This window comes from Rhyacophila brunnea, unplaced genomic scaffold, assembly GCF_057557595.1.
Source record: "Rhyacophila brunnea isolate RB1 unplaced genomic scaffold, BYU_Rbru_1.0 scaffold_15, whole genome shotgun sequence".
In the NCBI taxonomy this organism is placed as follows: domain Eukaryota; kingdom Metazoa; phylum Arthropoda; class Insecta; order Trichoptera; family Rhyacophilidae; genus Rhyacophila; species Rhyacophila brunnea.
In genome coordinates this window covers 24,434,916-24,461,151 of record NW_028232806.1, presented here as the reverse complement: position 1 = coordinate 24,461,151, position 26,236 = coordinate 24,434,916, and the positions used below count along the sequence as shown (strand labels likewise).

General features: G+C 33.7%; 1 protein-coding gene across 1 annotated transcript; it reads right to left on the bottom strand.

The window, feature by feature from the left end:
- LOC147075073 (uridine phosphorylase 1-like) lies at positions 1-24,120 on the bottom strand. Its single transcript, XM_085942984.1, has 8 exons — positions 24,092-24,120; positions 17,962-18,175; positions 15,494-15,617; positions 13,265-13,426; positions 10,178-10,363; positions 7,231-7,369; positions 2,303-2,496; positions 1-236 (listed from the first exon to the last, which is right to left on the bottom strand). Exons 2-8 carry the CDS (start codon positions 18,102-18,104, stop codon positions 120-122), a joined length of 1,065 nt encoding a protein of 354 aa, XP_085799110.1. The 5' UTR covers positions 18,105-18,175; positions 24,092-24,120; the 3' UTR covers positions 1-119.
- Between the last annotated feature and the right edge of the window lie 2,116 nt (positions 24,121-26,236).

The following is a 26,236-nucleotide window of genomic DNA, read 5'->3' as shown; positions in this document are numbered from 1 at the left end:
TTCGTGAAACGATAAGGTCCACGTCGGATTATAGAACCAATGAAAAAAATGCCTAATAATATGTCTAGTATTTAATTTACAAATAAATTATTGTAAAAGTCAAATTTTCAAGTGATATTTTAAATATTTCCACACTGAAATCGTTCGATATTTTCCAGGTACTTCTTCATGTAACGAAGCACTATCGTCATAGGTCGTTCTTGCCAATCAAGTAAAGTTTCCTTTGGTGTCAATACCTAAACAAAATAAATTCGATACATTTTTTAAATCATTAACAAAATTATTATAAAAATCTTTCGAAAAAAAAACATTGTTCCTTATAAAATACGTTTTAAAGAACATGACTGTTCGTTGGCAATTGAAAACAGTAACTTTTAAGCAGGTATAATATAAAATCACTTCCATTAGAAAATCATAATATCTTCTAATATAAATTTTCATTTTCGAAAATTATTCTGAAAAAATTTATATTGAAAAAAATAGTTAATTAAATTATTTGCAAGTAATTAGGTGCGGAGGGATCCTGACACCAGTTAGTAATTATTTGAGGTAGTTAATACTTGAATTTAAAATAAAAATCCGAGTGGCAAAAAGTTAACGCAATATAGAAATTACATGGGACGCAGATAGCTTAGCTAATCCGCCTGGGCGTCGTATTTTTTCAAAAAGATCATTTCTAGTATATGTATTTCTCTGAACTGTATTAATTGAATAAATTAATGTAAATCATTACAATATTAATACTTTCGACCGAAGGTACTTGATGGAATTTGAATTTAAATTCTAATGGATTCAAGCTCTGTACTATTCCATTTAAGTCGTTTCTCGCGACCCGGGTTTTGCCTTTCGGCATCTTCAGGCGTCGTGTACACTAACCAAAGGCAAAGAGTATTATTAAAGACTAATATCTCATTAGTTAACTCCATAAATTATTTTTCTTAGAATTGACGATTTAAACCTCTTGAGTGTAGTATTTTTATTGTTTATAAAGAATAATGACCTATTTTTAGGTTTGACGATTTATTATAATAATATGCTATCCAGTGTATAGTTACTATAGTTACTGACACTTCAACTATTCATAATTTGTTTGTTGTATTTTTTTTTTTGTAACCTCTGACTAGATAGGTAGGTAATGGAGTTTTTACCTTCTCTATTGTATTGATTTACTATATAAGGTAGAGTTAAGAGTGTTCGTTGTCAGTGTGTGTTTGCCTATGGTGAGTGTACACGACGCCTGAAGATGCCGATAGGCGAAACCCGGGTCGCGAAAAACGACTTAAATGAAATAATACAGAGCTTGAATCCATTAGAATGTAAATCATTATATTAATTTACATTTTTCAATAAAGTTTAATAAGAAACTTGACCTGTCGTACAACCTATTTCTACAAACATTAATGAGTTATGTATTGTTATGATACAAAGTTATTATGACATTTTAATAAGACATAAATTCTGAATAATTATGATAGTTTTGTACAATTCCATATGATTTGGGCTTAATATTCTAGGATTCGCGTTCTGACATTTTCAGTTTCTGTGGATATTGTATGATATTACTAAATTAACTATCGTAAATAATACATTATATATAAGTATAACGAAGTGACATCTTGCGGAGATAGACAAACCTTGCACTGCTTAGGTATTTGCGGTAAGGAAAAAAGTAATAATATAATTTTTATTTAGCAAAATATTTTGTAAAAAATAGTTTAGTTAAAAATAGTGTGCCTGTCCAAATCTAAGGTTGTATTGCGTATAAGATGTTTAATATATACCAGGGAACTCAGAAATAATGGGAACTGAAATACACAACGGGTAAGGCGATAGCAGGTAACAGACTCGAGTAAGGAATCATCCGGGTTAAACTTACACACGTGTCTTGAATACGTTTTACGTCGAATACTAAAAACTGCTCTCGGTTTATGCATTTACGCTCATTTAATGTTGGTGTATTACACACACTATTGCACGTGCATAATGCGTGCGTTATTTTCATAGGACACTCACACATTCAAAAGCCTGCTTCACCATGCGGCGTATTGAATATAGCCTATCGGTATTCTATTTATTATCTGTTCTGTGATATATACTGTTAACGCACATGACCGTCTAAGGTATTTAGATAGGCAGGTACCTATATATTAAAAAATACGCACTGAAAATCGGAAAATTATCGATCGTTCCGGTTCAAAAACTTTTCGATACAGTTCAGTTATGAGGAATACAGCGGAATACAGAATATTCCTCATAACTGAACTGTACCTTTTTTTATACTATACCACTGATGACTGCATACCTGATCTCCTTGCAATCGATTCACTAAAGTGACGCATACATCGGCAGCCTTGATTCCAGCTTTGTGAGTGAGTGCAGCGAACCCTGTCACTTCCATTTCTATGTTTTTGATTTCCATTTCGTTCAGCTTTCGAAGATAGTTCATTTTGTCTTCTTCACTGTAGTCACAGAATGGTCCATCTGTTCTACCTTGGCCTGTTTAAAAAATATTGGGTTAGATATGAATGTAAATAATCAATGTGAAAACAATATCCCGCTATCCCACGACGCTGTAACAACTTCTTACGAATGTATACTACGTGTGTAGTGTAAAATATCCATCATTTTATGGTGTTCTCTGCACAAAGGTATCAAATTCAAGTCCAGCATGTTCTTCACTTATACCAAGAATCAATTATACGATCCAAGTCCCTTCACCGAAATTCCAAAGAAATGAAAGATTTCTGTGCATCCATCAGCGTTCGAAATAGACGATTTTATGAACCGGAGCGCTTGATAATTTTCCGAAAATATTTCCATTTTATTTATGTAATAATTATATGTATCGTAATATCTATCATATGCCTGCCAAGCTCGGCCGGTCAAATGAAGTGACTATCTTTAAAATTGTGGCAAGATTAGGGCATAACGTTATCGACGCCACAGCCAAAAATTGAGCTTTATGTCATAAATATATTTTTTTTACTTTAAATCCGACAAGTAGCGTATAAACTTTTAAAAAAATATATGAAGTAAATTAATTTTATGATTTTTTAATACTTCACTTTTTCCACGAGACGGAGCGATAGTTTTGGGGGTTTCACGAACAGGAGCTGCGCTCCGGTGCGTTCCAGTCCATTTGAAGCGCTAGCAACCATGTTATAATTGCCCCGCAATTTTGCGCCTGGCTTTGTATTCTTATTCACTATTATCAATACCATGTATTAATAAGCAGCATAATATATGTCTGGAATGCATTTGATAAGGTATGCTTTAACACTCATTGTTTCAAGCATTCTTTCTTATATTATGTTTTATATTTACTTTTCTTATCAACCTAAACGTCTAATGCTATACTTAACATTAATATAGTTTTATATAGAATCATACTAGCTTTTCAAATCAGTATCAACTCAGCCTTAAGGAAGAAAGGATCGACTGCATTCAATCACTGTATCAAATCACTGTTAACAAATTATTGTCCATAACATCATTTATTTTACCAATATATATTACTAGATTATAATAAAAACAGTTTAAATAAGTGTTTGTATGAAGTTGATCCCACCGTTCCATAACACTCAAGACTGGATCCAATTATGAGGAGTTATCGATAGGTAAAACTAAAATCCTGACTGACAACCAGGATGACCCAAATAATGAAAGTTTTACTTGCGAGGAGAATTTCTGTAATGGAAGTCGCCGCCTACTACGCACTTTTCATATTGTTGATTCTATCAACGCGTATAAAAGTAATGATATGTCAATATAACAGTATTGATTTATTGCAAAATTATTTATTGTTTGGTGTGTTTTGGTTGTGAATAATATGTAAATAATAATATGTTAAACTTGTCGGTCTCTAACATATGTATCCGAAGATGTGTACCTTAGACCCGTTTCACACGGGATACCTGTGTGGCACCACCGGCGATTATTTAAAGCTTATCTTCTTAAGAAAAATATTTTTTAATTGCACATTGACATTGTATTTATATAATCACTTTATTATTTCATCTCTATATATATAAAAATCTCGTGTCACGATGTTTGTGGTCGAACTCCTCCGAAATGGCTTAACCGATTTTTATGAATTTTTTTATGTATATTTGTTAGGTATGAGAATAGGTCAACAAGTATATTTCATACCGCTAGGTGATTAGGGTATCTCTATCCAGAAAAATTTTTCTTTTAATTTTTTGAAAATTTCTTTTTGTATTTTTTTTATTATTTTGCATCAAAAAATACCTATAACCTCAAATTTTCACCCTCCTACCCCCACCCTCCCATTTTTTAATCGCAAATTTATTATTTTTGTATGAACAAATTTAATCGTCGTTCGTATTTCAAACAGAACAAAATTATTTATGTTGTTGAATGACAGATGTCGCTACGTCCAAGAAGAATTCAAGAAAAGCGTCGCGTCATTTTGACATTTCATTCGGCATATCACAACGCAGTGCGTGCAAAATTTAAGAATTATTTTAATTTATATATTTTTATGTACGTGTATTACAGTGCACAATACCAGCAAGACGCACGGGGGGCCATTTGGGCCGTCGAACGAATAAAGCAACAAACATGCAAAATAGTAGAGCAGAAAGAACAGACGAACAAATCCAACAAGATAACAAAAACGTGCGTGTAAGCATGTCGCAATTGCGTGCATCCCAATCACAAGAGGCACGAGCTGAACGAAATTAACAACGACAATTGGAACGGAGCCAAGCGCGCCGGTTCGTAGTTAACACACGCAGAGCAAATGACCGACAACGCCAACAAGTACATCGAACATTTACGTCCGTTTCGTTCCTTCGTCTCGCATTCGAGTACGAGCCAGATATTGAATATTCCGCTCATCCGAAAGTGCTGATTGGTGCTATGGACAAAGAATGTCCCCATTGTCATGCGCTCAAATTCAAACATGAGTCAGCTGGGATGTGTTGCGCATCAGGAAAAGTGCAACTACCAGAAATTGAGATACCACCAGAATCATTGAATGGCTTGCTCATCGGCACGGTTCTAGATTCAAACCTGTTCCTGAAGTCCATTCGCACATTCAATAATTCATGCTTCCAAATGACTTCGTTCGGAGCAACAGAAATAGTTCACAATACTGCGGCAAATGGTCAACAATTTTATTCTACGTTCAAAATCAAAGGCCAAGTATACCACAAAGTAGGCTCATTGCTGCCAATGACAAACGAACCACATAATTTTTTACAAATCTACTTCATGGGCGGTGAGGACATCAATCATGTGGATGCACGTTGCGGCTACAATAGCCTCAATTCGCCTAATGCCAGGCGCATCGTCGGCGAACTTGGACGCCCTGTTGAATGAGCACAATGAATTATTGAAATTCTTCAAAGCACACATGCACGAATTGCAAAGTGACAATCACGCTATTGTCATCAATCCTGATAAAACACCAGCTAGAGAGCACATGCGTCGATTCAATGCGCCTGTTGTTGACGACATTGCTGGAATCATGGTTGGCGACCGCACATCGACGCAAGAAATCGTGATTCGAAGAAGAAACAATAATCTGGAGTTCATCGCTGACACACACCGTTCATACGATGCTATCCAATATCCGCTAATTTTCTGGAAGGGACAAGACGGATATTGCATAAACATAAAACAACGAGATCCTGTCACAGGTAATTCATTCATTATGAACATCATTACTCATTTTGAATTGAGAAAATGAATGGTTGATGTTTTTTTGTTTTTATCGGCGGTCATCGTCAACAGCGCTCTATTCCTCTTTCTGTCATATATCCCATCCCCACACACTTACGATACATTCGTTATTTTCTATTTAACAACCAAAATATTCACTAGAAATAATTTATATGGCAGAACAACGTTTGCCGGGTCAGCTAGTAATCTATAAAAACAATTTGTTTTGTCAACGAGAGATGTCGTATATGTGGGAATGTATTACACAGATTACAAAACAATCTGCAAAGGTTTTAAAAAATATACCACAGCGCGCTATCCGTCTCGACGTAAATAAAGATCAGATTATGTGTGAAATAATTCTGATTTTTTTTTCATATGGACTTAACGCCACACAACTTTTGCCATTCTGTTGAATTGTATTAAATAAGTTTAGCTCCTATCGCAGAGCCTAAAACATTCGCGCATAATATTTTTGTCATAACTGCACTTTGTCCAAAATAATTAATAATTAGATTAGAATTAATAATTTAAAAAAATATTTTTTATGGCTTTTAATCGAATAATAATAAATATAGATTGTTTTTAAAAATAAAAAGAGATTTTATCTAATGATTTTTTATGGGTATAAATGTTTTGAAAATACGCAATTTAAACACATCGCTCAATTTTATGTCGTCAGTGAGTATTTGAAGTTTCATCGAATTAGTGTATCGTTGTCATTAGTATGTACCTAATATCGTATTATCATCTTATTTCTCGTAAGTACACCTGACATGAGTGCCCTTTTTATCAGGTCCCCACAGCCTACCTCTTTCCAAAAGTCACCCTTCGCCACTGTCATTTACACATAACTGAATGAGAGCATTCAGACAGGGACACACGAGTGTTGCGTTCATTTATTTGTAAATGCGGAATCTCGCCACGCCGGTGTGTTGCCACGGGTGTCCCGTGTGAAACGGGTCTTACTAAATTATGATTAATAAATACTATTTTATGATGCTACTTCAAAGCTATTGTTTACTAGCCCTCCCAACTAACTGATAGCGCCAGTGACATCCCGCGCAGGTAAACACGATTATAAACAAATTAAGGAAAGAATGCGAGTAATAAGTACCATTATTTGTGAGAATTGTTTCATGCAGTTGAGAAAAATTTTGCATGCAGTGCTCACAAACTATGTTTTTGGATGTATGGCGTGGCATATTTTAAACAGTTATTTGCATGTATTCGTTTAATATGGCCACGTAAAAATAATAACATTATGTAGAAGTTAGGTAATGAATATACATAAAACTAAACTAAACGTCATAGTATTTAGAGTCTGAGTATGGCATCGCCTACTAACGTGTACATAATATATTATTTTCTAATCTAAGCATCTGAGTTCTGGACCTTAACATGACGTGTCAGTCAGACTTGAATTCCCGCGATTCATAAAAATCTTTCAGTGCTTCTGACAAACAAAAAAAGTTGAGAATCACTGTTCTAGGAATACAGTTAATTTAATTAAAATTATTTTTAAAAATATACTCAAACACTCACCATTATAAAAATCATCGGCGCACATTGTATTTCCGATGACTGTTTCAAAGTCATCATCACTCGAAGACATCGATCTCAACTCTTCAGCCAATTTTTGGTCCAAAATTGCTGGCAGACATCTCATTTTTGTTAAAACAGGCTGGAATGATTTTTAAAAATTGTTAAACAATAATAAAAGATAATTATCATCTTACAAAGCGATGGTAAGTTCGGCTATTCACATATTTACTCTGCCAAGACACAAGACAGTGAAAAAAATTATCATCTTGTTACTGTAGTTAGGTATACTCGAGACATCTAGCAACTGAATACGAAGCATGCAATTTAATACAATTTACTGATAATTTGAATTTTTAAGTAAGTATCCCATTCGCTGCGGACATTTTAATTAATATTTAATTACCACATTTATATAACATGCTAATTATAATTATGTACTGGCCACCTCACCAGTTGCGTTGGACGCAGTGAATGGGTCAATACATACCTACCTAAACATAATACAATACAAACAAACATAATTAAAATACCTAAACTGGTACAAGTCGGTTATGAGGAATACAGCGGAAAACACATTTTGAAAATACCTGATATACTAGATTATTAGTTAGTTTGGGTTAGATTAGGTTTGGTTAGATTAACCTGATAAATAATCCAGTATATCGGCTATTTTCAAAATGTATTTTTCCGCTGTATTCCTCATAACCGAACTGTACCACATATTTTTAATACCCCCCCCCCCCCTCCATGTTTAATTAATCTAAAAAGGCAGATACTTAAATACTTAGGTACAAATAAAAAATCTTTACAGAATGCATTACACCTACTGAAAATGATTTATTAAATTAAATTTTGGATGTAAAAAATGTAGATACCTACATACTTAATCTATAAAAACATCATTAGATTTTTGAATTTTTCATCTTCATTTTTAAACATGTAAGATTGTTTCTTCAGCTGGAATTTGAATCCATGATGTTTTATACACTAAACCAGTGGGGGGCAAACTTACGAATTTAAAAAAATGTTAAAAAATGTACAACAGTTTCATTATTCTCATTAATTTTTTTGTAATGTTTATTTTTCGTGATAATAAATAGTGTCTATCTAACAATGGTATTTTACTTGCGGCCCGCCGCTCATTTTGAATTCTTGAATTTGGCCCTTCATCCAAAAAGTTTTCCCCCCCTGTACTAAACCAACCTTTTTCATTATTCCCAATTAACCTGCGACCCGCAGCCACATTTGTATAACTGTGGTTAATAAAATACATTTAAAATAACGAAAACGTATAACTTTGTGTGAAATAGACAATGTCTTTTTTGATTATACGTTTATACGGTTATACGTTTGAGTTGCGCACGCCGCTCATGCCCCGCCGAACGCTGTCCACTCCGGCCGTAGGCTCAGTGGAATTGTTAGTACTGTGAAGGTATCTGTTTACAGTCAAACAGCCTTTTTATCTGTGTGTAGATATTATAATGTCCGTTACACTTTTATGAATCGACTGAAGCTATTTAAAATTATCGAATTACTCGTAAATTAATCGGTAAATAGGTACATTACATCAAAGCGATGGTGCCCACAGACGCGTCGGGCGCGCGAAGTCGGCGAATGCAGTGTTTATTCATAACCATAATCACACGTCTCTTCCCGCGCATTACCCTTCACCTATGTTATAAGCGGCCCAAGCAGCACAAAATAAATATTATTACAGCGCCTCTCATAACAAAGCAATAAAAATATTATATTATTTCGGAGCTTGTAATTAAAATTTACGATAACATTATTCAACCAGCGATAAACTGAACACGCAATAAAATAAAACAATGACTTCTCTGTAATTAAATAATTGCTTTCCGCCCGTCGATCGACGATGCCTCGCGCAGCATGTTTTTGCTCGCTGTGTTCAATGAATGGACTCATTGTATTTTCTTTCATTCGTATCGCCGAGAAGCGGTGATTCGCGAAAAAACGATGATTCATGCGGCGCGCGCGTATAATGCGTCGCCATATCCAGTGGGCGCTGGCGTATTTGATTACGTTGTATTTTCAATGATTTATGCGCCACTTGTAGAAATTTTGCGCGAGTGCGGCGCCCGACGCGTTCTGTGGGCACCATCGCAAACAGGTATCTACATACGTTTTACACAAAACAAATAAGAAAAAACCCGCATTGGACAGTATATTATTCTAACATCGCTACATCGATACTGATTTTACAACGTTACAACGTTTTTTATTAGGTCGTATTCTTATTTGTCCGGTGGTTGTTTGTCCGGTACAAATCTTGCAATCGATTTTTAATTAATTTCCCGACTAGCTCTATATTTTAAACTTTTAGAATATATCAGAATACGATGCCAATGCATTTTTTTAATACTTTACCGTCTTTAAGTACAATTAAATTCATTTTCAGTTAATTCTGTTTTGTATGAAAAGTTATTTCGGAAGAAATCCGTATTCCAATCCAATATTATTAGTTGCTAGGAAATTATTAACATATATGTGCGTTACTATGGAAATCAATATGAGTGTCAAAATTACATTTTAGTATTATTTCTATCAAATACAATTTTTTTGATCATTTAAGCTAGTCAAGTCAAGCTTATATGATTCAACAGAAAATTTAAAAACGTTGTATATAAAATTCTTGCAATTATTTTATATTGAATTTTGCATCATATTTTTCAGTTTAATATTTAGTTGGCGACCCCCTATAAAACACAATAGTTGAGAACCCGTGTACTAAGTAAATAGATTACACATATATTATATACCAAATAAATAATAGTATTGTTATCTGTCCACTATGTTCATCTTTTTCATTAATTATTGTATGAAAACACACTAGCATACCCCTTAAGTTGTAAATTGAAATATATTTAATTTAGATAGTAGTTTGTGATAAGTATTAATTACTATGTACGTCATCAAAATTACTTACTATGTCATATGTGTCTTTCAATGACCCATTGTAACCTTTTTTAGATATTACAACAGTTCCCGGGTCGATTCCAATTCCTCCACTGGTTCCAACACGGAATATTATCGGGTCCTTAGCTCCGCTATATTGGAGAAGTTTAATTACTTCTTGAAGCACGACAGATAACGTCGACATCCCAATTCCGTGCTAAAATTAAAATATTAGTTACCATTGTGTTTCAAAGCTATATAGCCAAATGACCCTAAACTAGAGTTAAATTATAAAATCATAATACCCCGAAGCTACGCAATGGATGGTTCCAATCATTGATATACTACTGGATGAATCATGTGCTTCTTAAAATGACGCCCGATTTTCAGCGACTCGGCCAGTGTTAAAACTTACTATTTTAATATCAGCGGACTTAACTCGATATAAGCTCACTTAATATTTGTCTCGAAAACGACCTGGCAATAATTACGAGTAAGCCCGATCTAGCTTGCATCTTACTCTAACTAATAGTCAGCGAATGACGACTTGCTCTGTCCGCTCAGACATGAATTTTTGGTAGCTTGCAAGCTTTGGGTTGCAGACACCCTTAGGGTCTTTATTCCAAGAACGCAAATTTAGTTTTACAGCCAGGGCAATACGGGTGAAATTCGGGAATCCATGTTAACGGTCTTAACGCATTATACCTACAAGGAAATATTATAAGACGATATTCGTAATATCTTCTTTTGTGGTACATTTTTAAAATGACACTTGTATGGGAACTCCTCATCTAGTAGTATATCAATGGTTCCAATGAAGTCTGGGTACAATTTCGCATATAAATGTTGTTTATTTGGGACCAAGGACTAACAAAAACACCAGTTAAGAAGAAAAATACTTTATAAAATTGCAGTTCTTTGTACACATAAACACTAAACAGTGACGTCCCGAGACAAAATGCCGCCTCATTTTTATACAGTATTTTTTATCATCCTTTCATGACACTAATATCTAAAAAATGTGAAATATGGATATATCACTAACAAAATATACCTACACTTACCAATAAAACATACATAATTAAATTTAGATTTAAAAAGCGAATTCACAAGAGTCTGAGGTTCTATTTGGTTTATACTTCTGAAACGTTTGGTTTGTACCATTTAGCAATAGGTACACAGAATTATTATTTTCACACAATTCTTACTATACTATTATTGTACATCAGGTAAAGAAAATTTTTTTAGCTATGTTTATATTATATACCAAATGATTCTCCTCGATTTGCCGCCCTTCGAGTAACTGCCGCCCCCAAGCGACGCTCAATCTGCCTACCGCCATGGGACGTCACTGCACATTAATATGTACAAAGTATTAAAAAATATTTATTTAAAAGGTATTTTCTTTTTTCTTTCACCACCCTGTAGCTACTTCCAATGTAAGTAGGTACTACCGCCCATAGATCGCTCCAGAACCTTCTAGTAGGTAGTATCACCTACTTTTGGAAACAGCGGTGTAGTGTTGACCAGTGTGTCTCAACTGGTGTCCGCAGAATTTTTCTAGTGGTCCGCGAATTTTTGGCGTCTAAATACCTATGCTAAAAATTCCAATATAATCTTCAAAACCCATACACCTCAAAGTGTTTGTGCATTGCGTTTTTGTTCTTAAAATAGATTAATGGATTTACGTGACGATATCAACCACACTTGCAATATAATCGTTTCATACCGCTCACTTGCTAGGGCAATCTATGGTTTAATAATCCCTGCATGGAATATTTAAAATCATGTGAACTTAATACCCGAGAGAAAGAAAACCTAATTGTCATCTGATGCCACTCTGGTGTCCAGACATAACATTTTTTATTATTGTTTTACATTATAAAATTTAAAAAATAAACAAAATTATTAACCCTTTACTGCATAGTGTCGCAAATTTGCGACATTTCGAACTATTTCGATATAGTCAATGCCATCTGTGTAAATTATCAAATAATATACTTTTTCGATGCCTAGAAAACTGTTTTACCATAAACATCCTACTTTACCGATTTTGTTTCGACATTTCAAGAAATAAAGCATTTCTGCATTATAGTCTCTGCATTTCTGCTTTGACAGTTGACGAATTCGTATGTACGCGAAAATCCGCATTTGTAAATAAATAAAAAAAAATATACAGAAGATTGAAATTGGTTGAATAAAAATATCTACACATCAAATAAGGTGTGTACATTAGTTTTTTATAATTGTTTTCATTTGGTTTTGTATTTTGACATACTGAAATTTAAGATTTCCAAATGTCGTAAATCTGCGACACCACGCAGTAACATACAAAATTTAATGAAATTTTCGAAAAATATTTTTTTTATTATTTTTCCTTCATTCACAAGGCATTTTGACACCAAGAAAAAATAAAAATTTTCAAAAAAAAAAAATCATGCAGTAAAGGGTTAAGTATCTTTTTCATTTGTTACATTTTTATACGCCCAAGAAACGCTGGTAAATTCAGATCGTACCTACTATATTTATAATATTTTTTTTATTTCTGCGTTTGCGGTCCACAAAACGTTTCTCATATTTTCAGTGGTCCGAAGGTGTAAAAGGTTGAGAAACAATGGTATAGTGTAGGCAATCAAATTATGCGGAAACGAAATATACAAACAAACAATATGCTTTACAACTAGGGTGACCAGACTTCTCGTTTTATAGGGCGTGTCTCGTTTTTTTAACATAAACAATACGTCACACTGTCCCAATAATGGTGGTAGGGATACTAAAATGTCTGAAAATATACTAGGTATATTTCTTTATTTATGTACAGTATATTGTATCAGTAAAATAGTGAAAATGAAACAAAATTCTACTTCAACAAATACCTAAAACCAGTAAGTATGACTGCCTTGTCTTTTCGGTTTAGTACTTACACACAACTCACCTCCTTCTAAGATGCACTATGCGTCAATGCCTACAACTAGTTCAATGAAAAGATAGAGCATCATATTGACACAAAAATCTGTCCTATAAAATTTTCGGATGGTTCAGGTTTAAGTCCGTATTTTTTGACCTATTTTAAGAACTAATCCGATTATAAATAATTATGTATTATAATAATACTTACATTAATTGAAATGACGGGTCCAACTTTGTAGAGAGAGTATCGGTGAGATTTCTCTGTCATGTCGATGAGGTCGTATCCGCTAGGGAATTTGCATCCCAGTTCATCTGCGGCACGCTTCGCCAATTGTTTCATCCGATGGGCGGTTCCTCCCATGCAGATAAACTAATTAATAAATCGACAACGATCAATATATATCAGTGGCGCACCCAGGATTTAATATTGGGGGGCGGGGCAAGGAGGAGAATGTAAATTAGTCCCATAGACTCCTTTTCTTCTTCACAGCTTAATTTCTCGTTTGTCGATCTTTTGCCTATTGCACTCGGTGTACCTATACCATGGTCTCCACATCCTGAAACGGGCCATCAGGCTAGGATATTTGGCGGGCCCCCTACCAACCGCTAAGATTAAATGCAGTGTGAAACACTACATTAACGTTTTTCAAATTGTGTTTTAGTTCTAATTAAGGGTACTTATGCAGTGAATTATTGGCGACTTTTAATACATCTACTTTAATAATGGAGCTGTCGAGTATCGACACATAATAATCAAAAAATATATTGCACAATTATATAATTGAAATAATAATAAATATATAATATAAAAAATAAATATAAATGGCTAGAGCCCTCCCCAGCCATGACCTACACCACTCCGGAATTCGGGTGGACACCGAGAATTTTTTAACAGTTCCCTTAGGTATTGGGTTTCTAAAAAAACCTGACATTAGTGTTTCGAAATTTTTGTATTAAAAATTAAAATCTAAGAATTTTTAAGGGTGCTGGAGAATTATTACAAATCATTTTTTTGCCGTGTTTTTATTTGTCTAAGCCCAAAGATATAGTTTATTGGCTTTCAATGTCAATGTTTAAAATCATTCCGATAATTTTCATGTTTGTGGGGTGCCAGGGCCCCTTAAGGCCAAGGCCCCGGACAATTTAGTTATCGAATGGTCTTCTCATCTCGGCATACTACGAGACGAAGGCCTGTGTCAGTGGAAGACTGTCATGAATTTATTGGTGCAACCATCTGAGGCGTCCAATTTTTGCTTGAATATTTTGATGTAGTAGGTATGTCTACTTCTAAAACATTAGACACAAACGGACAACCACTTGTGGATACGAAAAATCGCATAATACCCCGAAGTGATAGCTACAGGCCAGGTCTTCATTGCTATACTTAAAGTACGGAGTGTCCGTATATGAGTAATCTACCCGGAAAAGTGCCGTGTAGGCAGGGTAAATGCGGAAGTCAGTGACTCCTGCTAGATTTTGTCTTACCTTAAAAAAACAATAATAAAATATAATATGGATTTTTTAATTTAACCCTCTCCCCCATAACATTTTTCTGTATTGCGCGCCTGTAACTATATTGTGTAGTGACAATCTGATATGAGCTATGTACCTATCCCGACCATAGATAACCATAATCCCACAGAAAAGTTCCCTGCATAATCCCGACTCCGACTTTGTTTTGTTTCCATTAAAAGCACACACACATTTACTAATCAACAAAATCGTACCCCATACAGTACATGTAGTAAATGTACAAGAGGAGTTCCTATACATACCTACAAATTTATCTGGAGAATGGCCAAAAATGGAACTACAAACTATCATAGGACGCCATATTGATAAACGTCATACGAATGTCACATTTTGCCAGTTGCGAGTCGTGATTGGGTAGTTTTCGACAGTGGCTCCCCCATCTCATTCTCCAGATAAGTTTGTATGTCTGTAAGAGCATTTACTTTTTATTAGAATTTACAAAATTTAAGGGAAATGATTCAAAATATATCTAGCATTGTCATGTCAAATTTTTCATTTCTTTACGTCATCTGGCATATGTTTGTCGACAAGAGTTGGTAACATTGGTGAAGACACATCAAAATATACTCCGATCCATGCAGGGCTCGAAATGGACCGAAGCGCACCGGAGCGCCGTTCCTGTTCGTGAAATCGGTAAAATTATCGCTCCGTCTCGTGGAAAAAATAATTTGACCGTCTGAACTAGATAGGCCATAATTATAATAGAAAATTTAACAGACTTATTTTTATGAAATACACATAAAGTTTGATAACTATGTCTTCTTACTATGATAACTATGTATTGTTCTTCAGAAAACTGTCGAGCGCTCCGGTTCGTAAACTTTTCCATTTCGAGCGCTGGATCCATGCCGTAAATCAAAACTCAAACTTCATAGTAGGTATATAAATAATTACAAGTTCTTACTTTAACATCGCCAAATAATTGTTTCAGATCGTCTGTCTGCGTGCCGAGAGAGAGATGATACAAAAAATCCCCGTTTAATTTCTTCAAGTGTGGATTCTGCGATCTCAATGATCCATCAGGATTTCTTGAAAAAAAAATACTCATCAAGATTAAGAATACGGGTGTGGAGATAGTAGCCTGCGGTCAGTGACGTTCCGTAGAGTTAAGCAGGCCATGCGTTGTTTGGGGGCGGCACATATAAATGGCTGCAAAGTATCATTATAACTTTTGAAAGCGGTAGCGGTTTTCTATAAAGCGGACGATGCGGTCGCTTCATTAGAAAGTATCGAAATTTTAGTTTTAAAACTTCACGGGGGCTCTCTAAACTCATCCGCACACCAGACCTTCACGTATTCAAAACCACTGGTATGTGAAATTAGGTTTCATGTAAATACTGTATACGAATATGTAGGTTTGTTCAAGATTTTACTTAGTCGAAAATAAAGAGGGAAAAAATATGTAAATATGTCACAAATTTTGATACAATTTTTTCTAGGGACGTCACTGCCTGCGGATCATAGATGCTGTAATATGGGAACATCTACAAAAGTATCATTAAAGTTACTAGTAGGTGTAGTTACACCCACGGTGGTCGAGCGGCTTAAGCGTCGGCTTATAGTGTCGTGGGTCCCAGGTTCAAATCCTGGGTATGGCAAATATACATGTTGTTTTTCAACTTGTGTTTGTAGTCTGAGTATGGACCTAATAGTTTGAGCAAGTGGCCAACATCCATTTCTCGTAAAAACAAAAATCTGTCGATACAACCTCCGCTTTGTAGAGGACCGAATGATGCTCTCAGGATCCAACATGGTGGTAAGTAAGAAAGAAAGGTACCTATGTTTTATTATTATAAAATTATATTAGTCTTACAATTGTAGTGTAAAAGGATTTTTCAGAATTTTGAATAAGGCAATATATATGTGTGTGAATGTGTGTGTGTGTCTTTTTTCAGATTCTTAAGGCCGTAATGTAAAAAGATTTGGGAAGCACTGCCATAATACATCTGTATAAATAAAAGCCAATCTTTACAATTTACACGGTTTATTTCATTTGATTACCTACCTAAGTGTATCGAAAGCAAACTGACATAATTATTATCTACGAAATACAAACATACGCCACATACCTACCAGCAAGTTAGTGTTTAGTCATATTGCGGTTCACGGAATCGGTTAAATGTCAACCAAAGAATCATATTACAATATCATAGAACATAGATTATCAACCCATGGGTCGCGAGGTGAGGCCAACTACTATTCGAAAATTATGTTAAAAAAAAATAAAAGAAATATATATTATTTTTGGAAATTTGCCACATAATTAGTGAAAAAGTCACATGCAGTGCTATTTTGTTTCACGTTTATTAACATTTTAAAATATGCGGTTGCGCGGTTGTTACGTATTCTATGTCGCTAGTTAACCACAGTTGTGGTAAAATAATTAATAATACCATAGTTTTTGGTCTCTGTGTAATAAATTCTATAAATATTATCTGATGACACTGGTTTAACGACATCTATTATATCGTGAAATCATTATTGCATGCTTCCTTGTCCATTGGTTTATTTGTGGTCTTTCCCATTAAAACCTACTGAATGATCAAAATTATTAATACCCTTTTTCAATATAGACTAAATAAAATGTATCCCTCCATTGAATGATAATTTAAAATCAAACGAATATGTTTTCCTTTCTTATCTTCCATGTTTCGTCTTCTCGTAGTCTGAGGATGGGTCAATGTAAATGTCTCAAGATTGTAGAATTAACTAACTATTGTTTCCAAACTATCGATAAGCAACATAAAAAAAAATGTAGCATGACATAAAATATAACGATTGCTAATAATAATTGTCATAAACATAAACAAAGAAAGATTTGCGGTGATTGATATTTAAATAGATCTAGTACAATTACCCCTAGACAAAAACTCCCCTCCCCCGTGTTAAAAAACCCCCGTATAAAGAAAAAATGTAATAAATAAAAATTCTTTCACACAACATACAGTGGATAGAAACATTTATTATTTGACAAAAAAAAAATGTTTAAAGTGATTTTGGCAAGATCAAAACATTATGGACACTGTGGAGGTAGTAAGGTTAAAAATATAATTACTTTTAAAATATTGAAACCTCTACCAGAAAAGTAATTTAATATTATTATTTAAAATTATACCACAACCTATTGAGAATTGATTTAAAATATTTATTTTGTCCAATAGATTGTTGCATCCATTGTTTGTTGTGTTAAAAAATATTTTATTTAAAGAGTGTACGGGGTTTTTTTTACACGGTGTATCCAGGGGTAATATCCGTGGGGGTATTTGTCTTGTTGCGGTAAGGAAACACTAAGCAGCATAAACCTTCATAACTGTGCATGAAAATTCTGTCGTTTAGTGTTTTAATCAAAAAATTTACCTATTAAATGTTTACCTTGGTAATCCATTTGGAAATTCACCCCTTTCTTCCCCCTTTAGAAGTTGACTCACGCAAGTGATGTAATGTACATAATTAGGAGAATTTTTTTTATAAACTGACGCAAAGTCATCACAGTCACAGATTTGACGATCCATCATATATTCTTCTAACGTTAGATGCCGTCACTGTATTTTGTTTCGGTTTTGTCAGCCAGCACAACCAGTCTTTACTGAAAAATCAATAGATAACTTACATTAAAACAATAAAGGAATACTAACGTCAATTGATAAAATTATTTCAATGTAAATCTTCATCAAATTTTCATCAACGAATGACCCTTTCTGGAATTAATCATTAATTCAATAATTATAAACGGGAATGCCTGGGTTGATTATTAGTGAAACTGTAAAATTCCATTGTGTATTGCTAAGTTCATTTAAAATAAATAAAAAATAAACATATTTACTTCAAAAATCAAGGCTTTAACATTGAAATGAGAATTTGTGCAAAATTTTCAAACGCCATTATTTTAGAACAAGGAATTTTGAGTTGTTTCCTTATATAACTAGGTATCGAATGTGTAATGAAACAAGGACATAAAGGTTAAAGCATTAAAAATCTCGAAAGGAAATAAGTAGGTAGGTACCTTGATCTAAACCAAAAAATTAGGTCGTCAATATGAACCAACTTTGAGAAACGCTTCAGTTGCATGAGTATTGGTTAATTTAGTCGTAATTAGGTAGGATGCAGGTAGCTATCATTGTTAAAACATATTGAGTCCCGCCTGGCACCATATTTTTTGCACGATTATTTTATTTCTGAGGTGTTTCAGAATTATTTAAGTTAAATAGAGAATGTTACATTTTTAAATCTCGTGATTTATTAGTTGAATAAAAAATATTTAAATAATAAATATATACGTTCAGGAGATACATAGATACTATCTGAAATTTGGACCAAATAGGACTCGAACCCGCGTCTTTCACTTTCCCGGTGAGTGCTTTCACCCCTAAGCTATCGATTTATCTATAATTCATGCGGTACTTCAAAGTCCACTCTACCATATATTTTTGATTATACAACCCAAATCAACCACCTGATGACGATTAGACTGATAGGGGTCAAACAGATTATAATATTGTGTGAAATGCTTTACTATTCGGCGTGAATGAACATTACCATCAAATTATTCACTTCAAAGAGGTATTACGAGGAAAGTGTATAATACCAGTACATACACTGTAACGCAAAAACAATTCATTGGCGGGAAATATTAAAAATATAATTTGTGATTATCAGAACCAGGGAACTCAGAAATAATCAGAACATTTCAGAACCTCTGCGCTAAGTACCTAATTAAGTTTGCCGCTTAGTAAATATACCTACCATAACAGCGAAGGCAAACCTTCTTAGGCTTACGTGCTAAAATATTCGTAAAAATGAGTGGAGTGCCAATGGCTAATATTGGGAGTAAATTATAAATTCAGAACCGCATTATGTGCCTATTAGTTAATTAGTAGTATTAATTGATTATTATAAATTTAAGGAAATATGCCTAAATAGGTATAGTTTTTATTTCCGCCCTGCCGTGTCAATAAAATTATAGTAAAAATAAAATAATAAAAAAACAATTTTTAATGGAATAGTTGTTCTTATAAAATAATATGACACATATAGGTGAAACCTCAATCAAATGCAATATGTGTTCTTACACATTCTTATACAGAATATTTGACAAGTTAAACACGTCATATTCATTATAAAAACCGCGACAAATACGATATTTCTGAATTTACAAGTAAAAGGTATAACCACCCAAAAATATCATGCTGGTGAGAAAACTGATGAAACAGCGATTTACATCAGATACTTGTTTTATTAGAAATGTAACAACTTAAAAACGCTCCAGTGAAAATCTATTTAAATGCCACTGTCACGCATTTACAATTAGAACATAAATTATCATCAAAACCATTTACTGGTGACCAGTGGCGAAAACGATTATCACGGTTTAAGTTGTTTTATAATGGTTTTAGTTCATACTAAGCTTTGGGTTCATTTTAAGTAAACTAAATATATTGCCGGGGCGCAAATGCTTTCAGTGAGGATGACGTATACGGTGCAAGTGCCTTTATTATCCCCTATTGGCAATATGGGCACATCGGTTTTTGGTTTACATTACAATAAGTGAGCGATAATATTAAAAACCTATGAAGAAAAAATATGAATTACGATGTTGAACGATGTTTCATAGCAACGCAAGCAGTGCAGTGCACTTGTATGATGTTAGACCAGCCGCCGCTGCTGGTGACAAACCATTTAAACCAAATACTTGATATTATTACAATGACGACCGTCCGGCCGACTTAAGCGCAATATTGCAAGTGTGATGAAGAATAGCCAATGTTCTCTTGTAAAAAATGCAAATTTATAGGCCATCCATGGACAGAAACCGAATGCGGTTTCGAACCGTGTGCCATACTAAGCTTATCTTTTCCATTCATAGATATATATTTTCACAAAGTATATTATAAGCATCTGGTCGTATCCGTTTATACTATACACTTACACAGTGAAAATATATTTTCATGAACAAAAATCATAAGTTTAGTATGGCACACGGATCTAAACCGCATACGGTTTCAGTCCATGGATGGCCTCTTATTTTGTAAATTTGATTTCATCTAAGATTTTTTCGCGTGCCATAGATTCGCCACCGCTGTACTATAATATTCGCGACTCGACCGCGGGGCTCCTGTAAATGCTCCAATCGGGCCTCGCTGATGATGGTAGATAATGGTATCCTGACAGCCTGTAGTGATATCAAAATATATGCATGTAAATGCACTCACTGCGTGCATTGACTCGTTAATCATTCATTACTCTTTGCAATGATTGTGAAATAATGCGAAGTTTATCGCCAGTGCCTGATAAAATATTTATTATTATAATAAAATTAATGTATTATCATTTTCTGGTATATAACCTACGTACCTACCTAACTATAACTTACAAAAAACTTTCAATTGCAACAGGGCTCGAAATGGACCGGAGACTGTACAGTTATCGCTCAGTCTCGTGGATAAGATATTTTGACCGTCTGTGCTAGATATGCCATATAACAAAAAATTTAGCACATTTATGTTTATAAAATACCCATAAAATTTGATAACAATATGTTAATATCCTCAGAAAATTTTCGAGCGCTCCGGTTCGTAAAGTTTTCCATTACGAGCGCTGAATTGCAAACAATGTCATTGTAGGTAAATACGAATACTAATTATTATTAACGTAATAAATTCCTAAATCCCCATCAAAAATCCTGTAATCAACAGTTAAAAAGAAGAGTATTATTATAGGTATCCCATTCGTACGTAATAATGTGTGTAACTTTTAAACGAGACGACCAAGGAATGCTAGACCATGATGGATGACAACAAAACGAAGAACCCCACGAAATTTGAAATAACGGAAGAAGTGCAGTTACTTCTACTCCGGCCAGAAACAGCGCTCGAAATGGAAACGTTTACGAACCGGAGCGATCGACAATTTTCTGAAGATATTTTCATAGTTATTAAATCTAAGCTCATACAGTCAAAATATTTTTACCACGAGACGGAGCGATAATTTTACTTATCGTCGCTATAGGATTGGTTTGTCGAATATCCATTTTTGTCGACATCGACCTTTAAATGCAAAATGATTTTTTGTATCTAAATATTATAGTAAGTATCACACACTATTGCACGTGCATAATGCGTGCTTCATTTTTGTAGGACACTCACACATTCAAAAACCCTGCTTCAACGTGCGGCGTATTGAATATAGCCAATCGGTATTGTATTTATTATCTGTTCTGTGCCTAGAACCTATTCTAATTGTCAGAAAGCGTTCCGCATATTATTTATACGAAAAGTCTATGGGATCCTGGACTAAAGCACTTATTGGGTTGAGAGGTACTTATTTGTACGTGGTGTAAACCGGTATTTGGTTTTTGTATGAAGGAATAGTTTGACTTTGACAGCCGATGAATAACAAGAATGTATATTTATAAATAAAACTGATAGGTAATACATTTGATTTGTGATTTTTTTATAATTCAATACGAAACGAGAAGTGGTTTATAATTATGTGGTTTTACAAAGAAATATGTCAGGCAATCTGGGATCTGATTTTTACAGCTGAACAGTGGAATCACTCGTTCGTGAAATACGCTTAGGCTTTGTATCTTAAGTTGGCGCAAATAGCATTGCAAGAGACTATATTGCAAGGCATAAAAAATACACACAAATTATCGTGTTCTTTACCTGTTCATTAGCTCGTGTGTGACATCATGTTGTATTTTGTAAAGTGATCTATGACATCGTAAATTGAGTCAAATGACAATTGATAAGGCAGTAATCATGTTTGTTTTATAATTATTGGAGGTGAGTAATATAAACATACTTTTTCTATATTTACATTATTACTCAGAGCTCAAATAAGAGAACTGGATTCATAATAATTCCTACTGCCCAATTGTTTATTTATCATTACATAGTTTTTTGAATAAATTGTCATTTCGGTAGGTACCCACATGGTTCCCACAAGGGAGGGGGGGGGCTGACAGGGCTCTAGCCTAGGGGCCCGGCGTGATGAGTCGACCAATAAGTGAGATAAACACAGACCACAAATTTGCTCTAACAGTAAAAAGCGGCGCTATTTTGGTTGAATAATTATTAATAATTAAAATATTTGATTGTACAATGCAATTTTTAACCGTGTGCTGGTACTCGACAACTCCATAATTCAAATGGATGTACATATTAAAAATACAAAAAATCGCTAAAAATACACCTTAATTTTACCGTCTACATCATGGAAAACGCTACTGTAGTGCGTCACACTGCCTTTACCTTTAGCGATAGGTAGGGGGGGCGCCAAACTTCCTAGCCTGGGGGCCCGTTTCAGGATGTGGGGGCCATGGGTACCCATTGTAACGTAGTGATAAATGTATGTATATTATAAATAATTATACAGGCCCCAGAAATAAACTTTCGTTCAATGTATAGATAAGAACTGAACGTTTCCAGAAAATACTTTTTTCTTCTGGATCATTCTGGATGAAAAACCATGTTTTAATTAAATTCAATATAATAAGGTGGGCGGATACTCAAACGTTTCTAATGTATGATTAAATGATTGTTAATATAATACACTGTATTATATCTGATTTTTTATTGTTTGATATATTATTATAATATATTAACGGCCCACATGCTCGTCAATTTATAGTTATTAGTTTGTCAATTTATGGCTACGGTCGTATGTTGTAGCTTAACCACTGCGGAATGCCAAAAGAAATGGCGTATTTCAAAAAAACACTACCTTATTCTTAGGTCAATAATTATTATAAAGCAATCATTATTCTTCGTAGGATGTTTATCACACATGAATGGTCAAAGACATAGCTTATAATCAGTATCTTTAGAATTATCTTCAAATGTGTTAATCTTGCCGATTTTTTGAATAATAAAATGCCTAATTCTTGTCAAATTTGGGATCACAGAGATTATCAATATAATTTTTTATCGTGAATATTTTACTAAAATTATCTTATCATAAATTATACTAATGGTTTTATAAATGCGTTTAAAAATTATTAAATGTAAAAAATCTTAACACCACTGCACATTCATGTACCGAAATATGACTATATTCTAAAACATTAGAGCGAGAGGTTTAAAAGAATACTATTTTATATAACAAAAATACTTTATGCAGTCATCAAATGTTTAAAATAAATATAAAGGATAATAAGGCTTCAAAATCATATAAATAGATTATCTACAACGTTTAAGGAGTGTCCAGGATCATGGTTTGAAAATACAATAAAAACTCAATTTTTACCTACGACGAGCATGTCCCCCCTTAAGAATGTTTGTTAGGTAGATATAATAATATGTATCTTTGTTATTATTTTTTAGTAATTATTTTAAAGTAAGTAAGTGAGCTATGTCATAACACCTTAACAAACATTAGAAATAACAAATTTTATTATTGTCGTGCTAATTTATTTGAGATAAACCTTAAAACTATGTTAACGACATGTTTTTATTTGATATTTTTTGTTTTTGTGTGTGCGATGAAAAAATTCAATTCTTACCAGTATCGTGTCAAAGCCAAGTTAATACTGAAATGACTGTAGATTTTTAGAATGACAAGCCGCTTACTATCAACTAGGGATGCCAAAAAACTATCGTCACTTCATACCCGATACTGTGCTACTCTCGATATTATGACTTTTGTGACTTGGGTATTTTGCGTTTTTTTTTCGCGGACAAAGATCACTTGATACCGAAATCAGTATCGATACGTCGATATCAATCCTTCCTAATAACGAAGCGGCTTTTAATACTAATAATGTTACAATATATTCACCCTGTCCTGGATAATGTTCAATTTATCACCAATAAGTGGAAAATAATTAAATTAAAATAAAACTTAATATAACTACATCCACTTACTCCAAACAGTCTAAGCAATTAATTATCGATCAGACCTGGTTTCGTCCGATAGGGGAGACATTAATAACTGGCATAGTATTTTACTAGTACATCCCCCTGAGATGGCCCAAGCTAAGCAGAGATTAAGGGGGTACATCGCTCGGCGTACGTCAAAATGGAGCTTTTATGCTATCTTCAAAGCATGATCCTGGACATTCCTTAAACGTTATAGATAATCTATTTACTTACATAATTTTGAAGCCTTATTATCCTTTATATTTATTTTAAACATTTGATGACTGCATAAAGTATTGTTATTACATAAAATAGTATTCTTTTAAACCTCTCGCTCTAATGTTTTAGAATATAGTCATATTTCAGTACGTCCATGTGAAGTGGTGTTAAAATTTTTTATATTTATTAATTTTTAAAAGCATTGATAAAACCATTATTAAAATTTATGTCGACATTATTATAGTGCAATATTTACAATAAAAAATTATATTGATAATCTCTGTGATCCCAAATTTGACAAGAATTAGGCATTTTATTATTCAAAAAATCGGCAAGATTAACACATTTGAAGATGATTCTAAAGATACTTATTATAAGCTATGTCTTTGACCATTCAAATGTGATAAACATTCAACGAATAATGTTTGCTTTATAATAATTATTGACCTAAGAATAAGGTAGTATTTTTTTGAAATACACCATTTCTATTGGCATTTCCCAGTGGCTAAGCTATAGCATACGGCCGTAGCCATAAATTGACAAACGATAAATGAAGTAGGGAGTAAGATCATGGTAACGCGCGTATTTGAACACGTACCGTTAAAAAATCGGTTAGGTAGACGAACCACAGAAGAAACTGCGTCCCTCATTTATTATGTATACATATAAATTATAAAGTCTTGGACTGATAAATAATATTTTGATGATTCCTACTCGTTTCAAGGTCAACAGAGTTTATCTAGAATGACCTTATGAAATCATCTTATAATCAATAATGCGTGAGGTTTGTATAGGTACTTTTAAATTTGTATTTTTCAGTATATTAGAAATTCGACCAAATAATAATATAACATTTCCCTACGATAACGAATAACGATAATAATAATTGAAGATTATTCAACTCCATTTATTTGGCCTTGCCTATCTGCAAATAACTAATGAGTAAGTAATAAATTAATATATACTGATTTATTTAGTGTTTTTAAAGAAGCTGAAATTGAATCAAATTGTTAATAATTATAGACGTACGAGTACATACAGTAAACTTACGTACTTATCTGTAACGATGACCCGTTACAAAACTATTATTTAACATTTATCTTGACAAGCAATCAATTATTTATTACTTGTCCAGCTATTTTTTTCCTAGATGCCTTTATGGATACCTCGCATTTACTATCGAGGTTTGTGTAAGGACTTACTTGATGCTAGTCAATTGAAAATTGTGGCGGCTGAGAAAGATACCTTAATGAAAACCTTTCGTCTACACTCTACCCTCATCGGGTATTGCTAATTTGAATTCGGCCAGGGCTTATGAAACCACCTTGCAAAAACCCTGGATTTTTTTTTGTAGGGGTGGTGATTCTGGTGAATATTTCGTCGTATTCATTTGGAACTGAGAACTGCGATTTATAGCCGAGTTTTTCCCGTGGTAAAAGAGATGTCGCATCGGACTGAGCATATACTTATCCTAACTTATATGACTCCAGTCACTTTGTCCAGCTATTGAAACCACGATGTTTAATTAGTATTTAAATATTGTAGAAAAAACTGTTTAAAAATTCGAAAAA